The following is a 13,944-nucleotide window of genomic DNA, read 5'->3' as shown; positions in this document are numbered from 1 at the left end:
CTCATCACAACTCTCCCAAACAACTTACTAGGTATGCTCCACAAACTTATACTTCTGTAGTTTGAACATTCATCTTTATCCTCATTACCTTTATACAAAGGCTCTATACATGCATTCCATCAATCCTCAGGTACCTCACCATGATCCATGCATCCAATGAAAATCCAAACTAACCAATCAACAACAGTTAAAGCCTTTCTTAAAAAATTCAACTGCAATACCATCCACTCTAGCTCCCTTGCCACTGTTCATCTTAAGTGAGGCTTTAACTGCCTCTTCCTTCTTCAACAAACCACTCTCCATGACTCTTGCATCATATACCACTCTGACCCAAACACCCTAAATCTGCCACTCTTATTATCAAACATTTAACAGTCCTTCAAAAAACTCGCTCCATATCCTCACTTCACTACATTACCACTTCCCCATTTGCTCCCTTCACCAATGTTCCCATTTGTTCTCTTGTTTTTTTGCACCCCTATTAACCTCCTTCCAAAATATCTTCTTATTCTCCCTGAAGTTCACTCAACCCAACTCATCATCATGACCTCCTGCTGCTTTCTCTTATACATTTCCCAATCATTTGCACTCCTTCCCTCTAAGTATTGCCCATTTACCTCTCTTTTCTTTTTAGCTAGCAACTTTGCTTCGTCCTGTTGCTTAGTACCCTTTCTAATCTGCACACCTCCTACCTTACATATGCCACAGGCATCTTGAGCACATACCAGAACTGTTTCCCTATATATCTACCATTCCTCACCCACTTCCCTAGCTTCACTTACTCTCACTTTTGCCATTATACAATCAGTCTATCCTATTTTTTCTTCACACAAATCTCTTCCCCAAGCTCACCTGCTCTCACCACTCTCTTCTCACCCATAATGCTTCCTCTTCTTCAAATACCTCAACAAATCTTCACCCTGACATCCACAAGGTAATGATCAGACATCCCACCAGCTGCCCCTCTCAGCACATTCACATCTAAAAGTTTCTCTTCAACATGCCTAGCCAATAATATGAATTTCAATAATACCTGCTGACCTTCTTTCCTACTCATATACATATACTTGTGTATGCCCCTCTTTTTAAACCAGGTGTTCCCAATCACAAATCCTTTTTCAGCAGACATCTCCACAAGCTGTTCACTATTTCCATTTACACTACTGAATACCCAATGAACTGCAACATCACTCATCTTTGCATATATATCACCCATCACTAATACCCAGTCAAAACTCACTCACCTGCTCCCATAACACTTGCCTCTCATGATCTTTCTTCTCATGATCAGGTGTATTGGCATTAATAGTCTCCCATTTCTTGCCATCCACTTTCATCTTGAGCTCACTTCCTTTCACTCACACACTCCCACAACTCCCTGCTTCCAGAGTAGTGCTACTCCTTCCTTAGCTCTTGTCCTCTCACCAACCCCTGACTTTACTCCTACGAGACTTCCAAACCATTCTTCCCCTTTATCCTTGAGCTTCATTTCACTCATGAGCTAGAACATCCAAATTTCTTTCCTCAAACATACTACCTATCTTGGTTGCATCCACACACTTTTAGATACCCCAGCCTGAACCTTTGAGGAGGATGAGCACTCCCTGCTTGGCCCCTTCTGATCCATCTTTTAGAAACTGAAACACAGAAGGGGAGGGTATAAAGCCCCTGCTTTCACCCTCTTTAGTTGCCTTCTACAATATGCAAGGAAAACACGGGTTGAATTTCTCAGAACAAATAATTACAGCAGATGCAGTCAATGGGTTAAAATTTATATACACATACTTTCCCTGGTCCAATACTACTTAAGTAAATATAGTTACTGTAAATGACCAATCACTTTCACTGTCATAACTTTATTCAAATATAAATTACCATTTCCTTGTTTATCAGTCTGTCCATGTTTTCAATTCCAAATCTAGGTTCCAAGAAATCCATCAAGTGTCCTTACATTCTTTTGCATCTCATTATTACAGAGACATGTTCTACTTGCATGTATCAACCACATTATACTCACCTAGAACTTCTTCTTCATCTTTAAGAGGTAATTTTTCTGATATTTCCTTCTTCAGATCTTCAATCAGATGATATATAACATTGTTCTCTTTAATGGTTACCCCTTGAGCTATGGCTGCTTTCTGAATATCAACTGGTACTTCAACATTGAATGTGTAGATAGATCCTGAAGTAAATGTAAAAACAAATTAGTGAAATCAAGGAAGACATGAGAAACTATACAAATGTCAGAATCAAAATTTCAGTATAGATTTCTATATCTTATTATGCTTTGTTGCTGTCTCCTGCGTTAGTGAGGTAGCATAAGGAAACAGAAAAAAGAATGGCACAACCCACCCACATACACATGTATATACATACACGTCCACACATGCACATATACATACATATACATCTCAACGTATACGTATATATATATATATATATATATATATATATATATATATATATATATATATATATATATATTAAGAATACTTCCCACGTATTCCCTGCGTGTCGTAGAAGGCGACTAAAAGGGGAGGGAGCGGGGGGCTGGAAATCCTCCCCTCTCGTGTTTTTTTTTTTTTTTTTTTTTTTTTTTTTTTTTTCAAAAGAAGGAACAGAGAATTGGGCCAGGTGAGGGTATTCCCTCAAAGGCCCAGTCCTCTGTTCTTAACGCTACCTCGCTAATGCGGGAAATGGCGAATAGTTTGAAAGAAAGAAAAGAAAAGATATATATATATATATATATATATATATATATATATATATATATATATATATATATATATTTTTTTTTTTTGCTTTGTTGCTGTCTCCTGCGTTTGCGAGGTAGCGCAAGGAAACAGACGAAAGAAATGGCCCAACCCACCCCCATACACATGTATATACATACGTCCACACACGCAAATATACATACCTACACAGCTTTCCATGGTTTACCCCAGACGCTTCACATGCCCTGATTCAATCCACTGACAGCACGTCAACCCCGGTATACCACATCGATCCAATTCACTCTATTCCTTGCCCTCCTTTCACCCTCCTGCATGTTCAGGCCCCGATCACACAAAATCTTTTTCACTCCATCTTTCCACCTCCAATTTGGTCTCCCACTTCTCCTCGTTCCCTCCACCTCCGACACATATATCCTCTTGGTCAATCTTTCCTCACTTATTCTCTCCATGTGCCCAAACCATTTCAAAACACCCTCTTCTGCTCTCTCAACCACGCTCTTTTTATTTCCACAGATCTCTCTTACCCTTAATTACTTACTCGATCAAACCACCTCACACCACACATTGTCCTCAAACATCTCATTTCCAGCACATCCATCCTCCTGCGCACAACTCTATCCATAGTCCACGCCTCGCAACCATGCAACACTGTTGGAACCACTATTCCTTCAGACATACCCATTTTTGCTTTCCGAGATAATGTTCTCGACTTCCACACATTCTTCAAGGCTCCCAGAATTTTCGCCCCCTCCCCCACCCTATGATCCACTTCCGCTTCCATGGTTCCATCCGCTGCCAGATCCACTCCCAGATATCTAAAACACTTCACTTCCTCCAGTTTTTCTCCATTCAAACTCACCTCCCAATTGACTTGACCCTCAACCCTACTGTACCTAATTACCTTGCTCTTATTCACATTTACTCTTAACTTTCTTCTTTCACACACTTTACCAAACTCAGTCACCAGCTTCTGCAGTTTCTCACATGAATCAGCCACCAGCGCTGTATCATCAGCGAACAACAACTGACTCACTTCCCAAGCTCTCTCATCCCCAACAGACTTCATACTTGCCCCTCTTTCCAAAACTCTTGCATTCACCTCCCTAACAACCCCATCCATAAACAAATTAAACAACCATGGAGACATCACACACCCCTGCCGCAAACCTACATTCACTGAGAACCAATCACTTTCCTCTCTTCCTACACGTACACATGCCTTACATCCTCGATAAAAACTTTTCACTGCTTCTAACAACTTGCCTCCCACACCATATATTCTTAATACCTTCCACAGAGCATCTCTATCAACTCTATCATATGCCTTCTCCAGATCCATAAATGCTACATACAAATCCATTTGCTTTTCTAAGTATTTTTCACATACATTCTTCAAAGCAAACACCTGATCCACACATCCTCTACCACTTCTGAAACCACACTGCTCTTCCCCAATCTGATGCTCTGTACATGCCTTCACCCTCTCAATCAACACCCTCCCATATAATTTGCCAGGAATACTCAACAAACTTATACCTCTGTAATTTGAGCACTCACTCTTATCCCCTTTGCCTTTGTACAATGGCACTATGCACGCATTCCGCCAATCCTCAGGCACCTCACCATGAGTCATACATACATTAAATAACCTTACCAACCAGTCAACAATACAGTCATCCCCTTTTTTAATAAATTCCACTGCAATACCATCCAAACCTGCTGCCTTGCCGGCTTTCATCTTCCGCAAAGCTTTTACTACCTCTTCTCTATTTACCAAATCATTTTCCCTAACCCTCGCACTTTGCACACCACCTCGACCAAAACACCCTATATCTGCCACTCTATCATCAAACACATTCAACAAACCTTCAAAATACTCACTCCATCTCCTTCTCACATCACCACTACTTGTTATCACCTCCCCATTTGCGCCCTTCACTGAAGTTCCCATTTGCTCCCTTGTCTTATGCACTTTATTTACCTCCTTCCAGAACATCTTTTTATTCTCCCTAAAATTTAATGATACTCTCTCACCCCAACTCTCATTTGCCCTTTTTTTCACCTCTTGCACCTTTCTCTTGACCTCCTGTCTCTTTCTTTTATACGTCTCCCACTCAATTTCATATATATATATATATATATATATATATATATATATATATATATATATATATATATATATACACAGACCTTCGCCTCCACAAGATAATGATCAGACATCCCTCCAATTGCACCTCTCAGCACATTAACATCCAAAAGTCTCTCTTTCACGTGCCTATCAATTAATACATAATCCAATGATGCTCTCTGACCATCAATCCCACTTACATACGTATACTTATGTATATCTCTTTTCTTTCTTTCATACTATTTGCCGTTTCCCGAGTTAGCGAGGTAGCGTTAAGAACAGAGGACTGGGCCTTTGAGGGAATATCCTCATCTAGCCCCCCTTCTCTGTTCCTTCTTTTGGGAAAAAAAGATTTGTAGAGGTTGTTAGGGAGGTGAATGCAAGAGTTTTGGAAAGAGGGGCAAGTATGAAGTCTGTTGGGGATGAGAGAGCTTGGGAAGTGAGTCAGTTGTTGTTTGCTGATGATACAGCGCTGTTGGCTGATTTATGTGAAAAACTGCAGAAGCTGGTGACTGAGTTTGGTAAAGTGTGTGAAAGAAGAAAGTTAAGAGTAAATGTGAATAAGAGCAAGGTTATTAGGTACAGTAGGGCTGAGAGTCAAGTCAATTGGGAGGTGAGTTTGAATGGAGAAAAACTGGAGGAAGTAAAGTGTTTTAGATATCTGGGAGTGGATCTGGCAGCGGATGGAACCATGGAAGTGGAAGTGAATCATAGGGTGAGGGAGGGGGCGAAAATCCTGGGGGCCTTGAAGAATGTGTGGAAGTTGAGAACATTATCTCGGAAAGCAAAAATGGGTATGTTTGAAGGAATAGTGGTTCCAGCAATGTTGTATGGTTGCAAGGCGTGGGCTATGGATAGAGTTGTGCGCAGGAGGGTGGATGTGCTGGAAATGAGATGTTTGAGGACAACATGTGGTGTGAGGTGGTTTGATTGAGTAAGTAATGTAAGGGTAAGAGAGATCTGTGGAAATAAAAAGTGCGTGGTTGAGAGAGCAGAAGAGGGTGTTTTGAAATGGTTTGGGCACATGGAGAGAATGAGTGAGGAAAGATTGACCAAGAGGATATATGTGTCGGAGGTGGAGGGAACGAGGAGAAGTGGGAGACCAAATTGGAGGTGGAAAGATGGAGTGAAAAAGATTTTGAGTGATTGGGGCCTGAACATGCAGGAGGGTGAAAGGTGGGAAAGGAATAGAGTGAATTGGATCGATGTGGTATACCGGGGTTGACGTGCTGTCAGTGGATTGAATCAGGGCATGTGAAGCGTCTGGGGTAAACCATGGAAAGTTGTGTGGGGCCTGGATGTGGAAAGGGAACTATGGTTTCGGGCATTATTGCGTGACAGCTAGAGACTGAGTGTGAACGAATGGGGCCTTTGTTGTCTTTTCCTAGCGCTACCTCGCACACATGAGGGGGGAGGGGGATGTTATTCCATGTGTGGTGAGGTGGCGATGGGAATGAATAAAGGCAGACTGTGAATTGTGAGCATGTGTATATATGTATTTGTCTGTGTGTGTATATATATGTGTACATTAAGATGCATAGGTAAGTATATTTGCGTGTGTGGACGTGTATGTATATACATGTGTATGGGGGTGGGTTGCGCCATTTCTTTCGTCTGTTTCCTTGCGCTACCTCGCAAACGCAGGAGACAGCGACAAAGCAAAATAATAAATAAATATGATTCATGGTGAGGTGCCTGAGGATTGGCAGAATGCTTGCATAGTGCCATTGGGGGCGAAAATTCTGGGAGCGTTGAAGAGTGTTTGGAAGTTGAGAACATTATCTCGGAAAGCAAAAATGGTTATGTTTGAAGGAATAGTGGTTCCAACAATGTTGTATGGTTGAGAGGCGTGGGCTATGGATAGAGTTGTGTGCAGGAGGGTGGATGTGCTGGAAATGAGATGTTGGAGGACAATATGTGGTGTGAGGTGGTTTGATCGAGTAAGTAATGTAAGGGTAAGAGAGATGTGTGGAAATAAAAAGAGTGTGGTTGAGAGAGCAGAAGAGGGTGTTTTGAAATGGTTTGGTCACATGGAGAGAAGGAGTGAGGAAAGATTGACCAAGAGGATATGTGTCAGAGGTGGAGGGAACAAGGAGAAGTGGGAGACCAAATTGGAGGTGGAAAGATGGAGTGAAAAAGATTTTTAGTGATCGTAGCCTGAACATGCAGGAGGGTGAAAGGCGGGCAAGGAATAGAGTGAATTGGAACGATGTGGTATACCGGGGTCGACGTGCTGTCAATGGATTGAACCAGGGCATGTGAAGTGTCTGGGGTAAACCATGGAAAGTTCTGTGGGGCCTGGATGTGGAAAGGGAGATGTGGTTTTGGTGCATTATTACATGACAGCTAGAGACTGAGTGTGAACGAATGGGGCCTTTGTTGTCTTTTCCTAGCGCTACCTCGCACACATGAGGGGGGAGGGGGTTGTTATTCCATGTGTGGCGAGGTGGCGATGGGAATTAATAAAGGCAGACTATGAATTATGTACATGTGTATATATGTATATGTCTGTGTGTGTATATATATGTATACATTGAGATGTATAGGTATGTATATTTGCGTGTGTGGACATGTATGTATATACATGTGTATGGGGGTGGGTTGGGCCATTCTTTCGTCTGTTTCCTTGCGCTACCTCGCTAATGCGGGAGACAGCAACAAAGCAAAATAGAATAGAATATACACAGACATATACATATATACACATGTACATAATTCATACTGTTTGCCTTTATTCATTCCTATCGCCACTCCGCCACACATGAAATGACAACCCCCTCCCCCTGCATGTGCACGAGGTAGCACTAGGAAAACACAACAAAGGCCACATTCGTTCACACTCAGTCTCTAGCTGTCATGTATAATGCACCAAAACCATAGCACCCTCTCCACATCCAGGCCCCACAGAACTTTCCATGGTTTACCCCAGGTGCTTCACATGCCCTGGTTCAATCCACTGACAGCACATTGACCCCGGTATACCACATCGTTCCAGTTCACTCTATTCCTTGCAAGCCTTTCACCTTCCTGCATGTTCAGGCCCCGATCACTCAAAATTTTTATTCACTCCATCTTTCCACCTCCAATTTGGCCTTCTACTTCTCCTCGTTCCCTCCACCTCTGACACACATATCCTCTTTGTCAATCTTTCCTCACTCATTCTCTCCATGTGACCAAACCATTTCAAAACACCCTCTTCTGCTCTCTCAACCACACTCTTTTTATAACCACACATCTCTCTTACCCTTTCATTACTTACTCAATCAAACCACCTCACACCACATATTGTCCTCAAACATCTCATTTCCAACACATCCATCCTCCTCTGCACAACTGTATCTATGGCCCACACCTCGCAACCATATAACATTGTCGGAACCACTATTCCTTCAGACATACCCATTTTTGCTTTTTGAGATATTGTGATCATGTTCCACACATTTTTCAATGCTCCCAGAACTTTTGCCCCCTCCCCCACCCTATGATTCACTTCCGCTTCCACGGTTCCATCCACTGCCAAATCCACTCCCAGATATCTAAAACACTTCACTTCCTCCAGTTTTTCTCCACTCAAACGTACCTCCCAACTGACTTGTCCCTCACCCTGCTGTACCTAATAACCTTGCTCTTATTCACATTTACTCTCAGCTTGCTTCTTTCACACACTTTACCAAACTCAGTCACCAGTTTCTGCAGTTTCTCACTCGAATCAGCCACCAGCGCTGTATCATCAGCGAACAACAACTGACTCACTTCCCAAGCTCTCTCATCCACAATAGACTGCATACTTGCCCCTCTTTCCAAAACTCTTGCATTCACTGATGTTCCCATTTGTTCCCTTGTCTTATGCACTTTATTTACCTCCTTCCAAAACATATTTTTATTCTCCGTAGAATTTAATGATACTCTCTCACCCCAACTCTCATTTGCCCTCTTTTTCACCTCTTGCACCTTTCTCTTGACCTCCTGCCTCTTTCTTTTACACAGCAGTATAGATGCATTAATTAATATGGGCAGGAAAATGAAAAGAGAGAAAGTGCAGTTGTAAGCAGCTACTTGAAAAACCGAAATGTAGAGTGAAAAATCTTTTCTCTCCTGAGTAGCGTCCTGTGAGATGTGAGATTCTCAAAGTTCTCTGAGGGTCAGCAACCCCCTTGCTAACCACATTTCTGTAGCTGCAACATAAAGTTTCATCCGGGTACTCCCCCTGTTAAGCAGCAACTTTCATTTGGCAGAGACACCTGTCATGCTGGATATCTCACACTTCTCAGCAAATAAAGTTTATGGTCTCAGAAGTCCAGTGTTTTTATTTTACATAAAAAAAACACTTGTTCTTTCCTACACATTTTAGAAGGGGAGAAAGTATAAACTGTGAGAATTTAATGAAGAAATTGGTTTGTTCTGGAACCAATAAATGTACTTCGGCTTTGGTGATTTTTCTTTAAAAGGAAATGTAGTTTCCGTTCTGATCATTTCTATGCTTTTCAGTTTATGTAAAAAAAATGCTCTTGTTTCTTATATTTTCTTTCAGAGGAAAGTGTTAAGTTTGCTGTGGTGCAACCTGAAAATGCACCTTTTTTTGCCCGTGTCATCTGTGAGGAAAAGCGAAATTTGAAGAGAAAATTAATGCACAAAATAACAAATTTTTGCATCAAACTGACTGGATAACAACATTTCTTTTACTAATAGAGTAATATTATTATGTATATTTGTATAAATATATTTGAAGTAATATAACCATTACTTTTTTTGGTTTTGTTGCCTATATATTTGCCTATTTCAGCAGTTTGTGTTGCCTATTTACTTTCCTTTTTTAAAAATTTTGAATGCCTAAGCATCCCTGGTCTAAATTGCAAATGAAAAAAGGTCAGAATATGTCTGAAGTACTTAACAACGAGGGGGAATTATAAGACAGTCAGGCTTATGTGGAAATGCAGCCAGTAGGATGATGACATCATTATTGGGTGGTGGCTGCTTTTTGGAAAGGAGTTCCAAGCCATGCTAGTGATTCACCTGCTACTTGGCTGGTTTGTGAAGTTACAGGAGTAAACCTCACCAGAATGAGAGGGGGTAGGAGGCTTACAACTCGCTAAGATCCAAGGATGAATCTCATAGCTTGTAGGAAATGCTGACCCTGGAGAGGTATAATCTTTCAATATGCTCCTACTCTTGCCAGCCAATCTTCCTAACTCTGAATGTTTGTGTGAAAAAAGTTATACTAAATATAATCATGTTATCTACCTCTTGCACAGTACTTGAGGATGAAATGTTCAGTATTTTTTGTACTTTAACTTTCTAAAAGGGAAAACAGAAGAAGGAGTCATGCAGGGAGTGCTCATCCTACTCAAAGGCTCAGATTGGGGTGTCTAAATGTGTGTGGATGTAACCAAGATGAGAAAAAAGGAGAGATATGTAGTATGTTTGAGGAAAGGAACCTGGACGTTTTAGCTCTGAGTGAAATGAAGCTCAAGGGTAAAGGGGAAGAGTGGTTTGGGAATGTCTTGGGAGTAAAGTCAGGGGTTAGTGAGAGGACAAGAGCAAGGGAAGGAGTAGCACTACTCCTGAAACATGGGTGATGGGAATATGTGATAGAGTATAAGAAAGTAAACTCTAGATTGATATGGGTAAAACTGAAAGTTGATGGAGAGAGATGGGTGATTATTGGTGCATATGCACCTGGGCATGAGAAGAAAGATCATGAGAGGCAAGTGTTTTGGGAGCAGCTGAAAGAGTGTGTTAGTGGTTCTGATGCACAAGACCGGGTTATAGTGATGGGTGATTTGAATGCAAAGGTGAGTAATGTGGCAGTTGAGGGAATAATTGATATACATGGGGTGTTCAGTGTTGTAAATGGAAATGGTGAAAAGCTTGTAGATTTATGTGCTGAAAAAGGACTGGTGATTGGGAATACCTGGTTTAAAAAGAGAGATATACATAAGTATACATATGTAAGTAGGTGAGATGGCCAGAGAGCGTTATTGGATTACGTGTTAATTGCTAGGTGCGCGAAAGAGAGGCTTTTGGATGTTAATATGCTGAGAGGTGCAAGTGGAGGGATGTCTGATCATTATCTTGTGGAGGCGAAGGTGAAGATTTGTAAAGGTTTTCAGAGAAGAAGAGAGAATGTTGGGGTGAAGAGAGTGGTGAGAGTAAGTGAGATTGGGAAGGAGACTTGTGTGAGGAAGTACCAGGAGAGACTGAATACAGAATGGAAAAAGGTGAGAACAAAGGAGGTAAGGGGAGTGGGGGAGGAATGTGATGTATTTAGGGAAGCAGTGATTTCTTGCGCAAAAGATGCTTGTGGCATGAGAAGCGTGGGAGGTGGACAGATTAGAAAGGGTAGTGAGTGGTGGGATGAAGAAGTAAGATTGTTAGTGAAAGAGAAGAGAGAGGCATATGGATGAGTTTTGCAGGGAAATAATGCAAATGAGTGGGAGATGTATAAAAGAAAGAGGCAGGAGGTCAAGAGAAAGGTGCAAGAGGTGAAAAAGAGGGCAAATGAGAGTTGGAGTGAGAGAGTATCATTAAATTTTAGGGAGAATAAAAAGATGTTTTGTAAGGAGGTAAATAAAGTGCGTAAGACAAGGGAACAAATGGGAACTTCAGTGAAGGGGGCTAATGGGGAAGTGATAACAAGTAGTGGTGAAGTGAGAAGGAGATGGAGTGAGTATTTTTAATGTTTGTTGAATGTGTTTGATGATAGAGTGGCAGATATAGGGTGTTTTGGTCGAGGTGGTGTGCAAAGTGAGAGGGTTAGGGAAAATGATTTGGTAAACAGAGAAGAGGTGGTAAAAGCTTGGAGGAAGATGAAAGCCAGAAAGGCAGCGGGTTTGGACGATATTGCAACAGAATTTATTAAAAAAGGAGGTGACTGTATTGCTGACTGGTTGGTAAGGTTATTTAATGTTTGTATGATTCATAGTGAGGTGCCTGAGGATTGGCAGAATGCTTGCATAGTGCCATTGTACAAAGGTCAAGGGGATAAGAGTGAGTGCTCAAATTACAGAGGTATAAGTTTGTTGAGTATCCCTGGGAAATTATATGGGAGGGTACTGATTGAGAGGGTGAAGGCATGTACAGAGCATCAGACTGGGGAAGAGCAGTGTGGTTTCAGAAGTGGTAGAGGATGTGTGGATCAGGTGTTTGCTTTAAAGAATGTATGTGAGAAATACTTGGAAAAGCAAATGGATTTGTATGTAGCATTTATGGATCTGGAGAAGGCATATGATAGAGTTGATAGAGATGCTCTGTGGAAGGTATTAAGAATATATGGTGTGGGAGGAAAGTTGTTAGAAACAGTGAAAAGTTTTTATCGAGAATGTAAGGCATGTGCACGTGTAGGAAGAGAGGAAAGTGATTGGTTCTCAGTGAATGTAGGTTTGCGGCAGGGGTGTGTGATGTCTCCATGGTTGTTTAATTTGTTTATGGATGGGGTCGTTAGGGAGGTGAATGCAAGTTTTGGAAAGAGGGGCAAGTATGCAGTCTGTTGTGGATGAGAGAGCTTGGGAAGTGAGTCAGTTGTTGTTCGCTGATGATACAGCACTGGTGGCTGATTCATGTGAGAAACTGCAGAAGTTGGTGACTGAGTTTGGTAAAGTGTGTGAAAGAAGAAAGTTGAGAGTAAATGTGAATAAAAGTAAGGTTATTAGGTACAGTAGGGTTGAGGGTCAAGTCAACTGGGAGGTAAGTTTGAATGGCGAAAAACTGGAGGAAGTGAAGCGTTTTAGATATCTGGGAGTGGATTTGGCAGCGGATGGAACCATGGAAGCGGAAGCGAATCATATGGTGGGGGAGGGGGCGAAGATTCTGGGAGCCTTGATGAATGTGTGGAAGTCGAGAACATTATCTCGGAAAGCAAAAATGGGTATGTTTGAAGGAATAGTGGTTCCAACAATGTTGTATGGTTGCGAGGCATGGGCTATGGATAGAGTTGTGCGCAGGAGGGAGGATGTGCTGGAAATGGGATGTTTGAGGACAACATGTGGTGTGAGGTGGTTTGATCGAGTAAGTAATAATAGGGTAAGAGAGATGTGTGGTAATAAAAGAGTGTGGTTGAGAGAGCAGACGAGTGTGTTTTGAAATGGTTTGGTCACATGGAGAGAATGAGTGAGGAAAGATTAACCAAGAGGATATATGTGTCAGAGGTGGAGGGACCGAGGAGAAGTGGGAGACCAAACTGGAGGTGGAAAGATGGAGTGAAAAAGATTTTGAGTGACTGGGGCCTGAACATGCACGGAGGGTGAAAGGCGTGCAAGGAATAGAGTGAATTGGAACGATGTGGTATACCGGAGTCGACGTGCTGTCTATGGATTGAACCAGGGCATGTGAAGCATCTGGGGTAAACTATGGAAAGTTCTGTGGGGCCTGGATGTGGAAAGGGAGCTGTGGTTTCGGTGCATTATTCCATGACAGCTAGAGACTGAGTGTGAATGAATGTGGCCTTTGTTGTCTTTTCATGGCGCTACCTCGCACACATGAGGGGGAAGGGGGTTGTTATTCCATGTGTGGTGAGGTTACAATGGGAATGAATAAAGGCAGACAGTATGAATTATGTACATGTGTATATATGTATATGTCTGTGTGTATATATATATATATATATATATATATATATATATATATATATATATATGTATACATTGAGATGTATAGGTATGTATATTTGCGTGTGTGGACGTGTATGTATATACATGTGCATGTGGGTGGGTTGGGCCATTCTTTCGTCTGTTTCCTTGTACTACCTCGCTAACGCGGGAGACAGCAACAAAGCAAAAAATAAATAAAAATAAAAATTTTTGGAAACCAAGCAGAACAGAAAAACGAAACATCTCCACAATTTCCTTTCATATCAGGAGCTGTCAAACGCATCATTCACTCCCACACCCACCATGTGCCCACTTATCAAAGAAGCAGGCCTACTCACTGAGAGAAATATAACTTTCTCTATTTTTCTGTCACTTATGAATGCAAATCTATTATTTCATACAGGATTTTTTTCCTGTGCACTGCATGTTGGAGATTCTTGATTATGCTCACCTTAGCCAACTCAGCTCCTCCCCAGGGTTTTGCATCATCCTTAAC

The 13,944-nt window shown here is 41.6% G+C and overlaps 1 protein-coding gene across 1 annotated transcript in view; it reads right to left on the bottom strand.

Moving 5' to 3' along the window:
• mIF2 (mitochondrial translation initiation factor 2) overlaps positions 1–13,944 on the bottom strand; it is a 266,646-nt gene that overhangs the window by 15,983 nt on the left and 236,719 nt on the right. Inside the window, exon 14 of the mRNA XM_071688841.1 lies at positions 2,018–2,182. Within this exon, the coding sequence (XP_071544942.1) occupies positions 2,018–2,182 (165 nt within the window). The remainder of the gene's footprint in view (positions 1–2,017; positions 2,183–13,944) is intronic.

Source organism: Panulirus ornatus, chromosome 46 (genome assembly GCF_036320965.1).
Source record: "Panulirus ornatus isolate Po-2019 chromosome 46, ASM3632096v1, whole genome shotgun sequence".
Taxonomy (NCBI): domain Eukaryota; kingdom Metazoa; phylum Arthropoda; class Malacostraca; order Decapoda; family Palinuridae; genus Panulirus; species Panulirus ornatus.
Note: the sequence above shows the minus strand (reverse complement) of the source record. Positions and strands in the feature narration are given on the sequence as shown.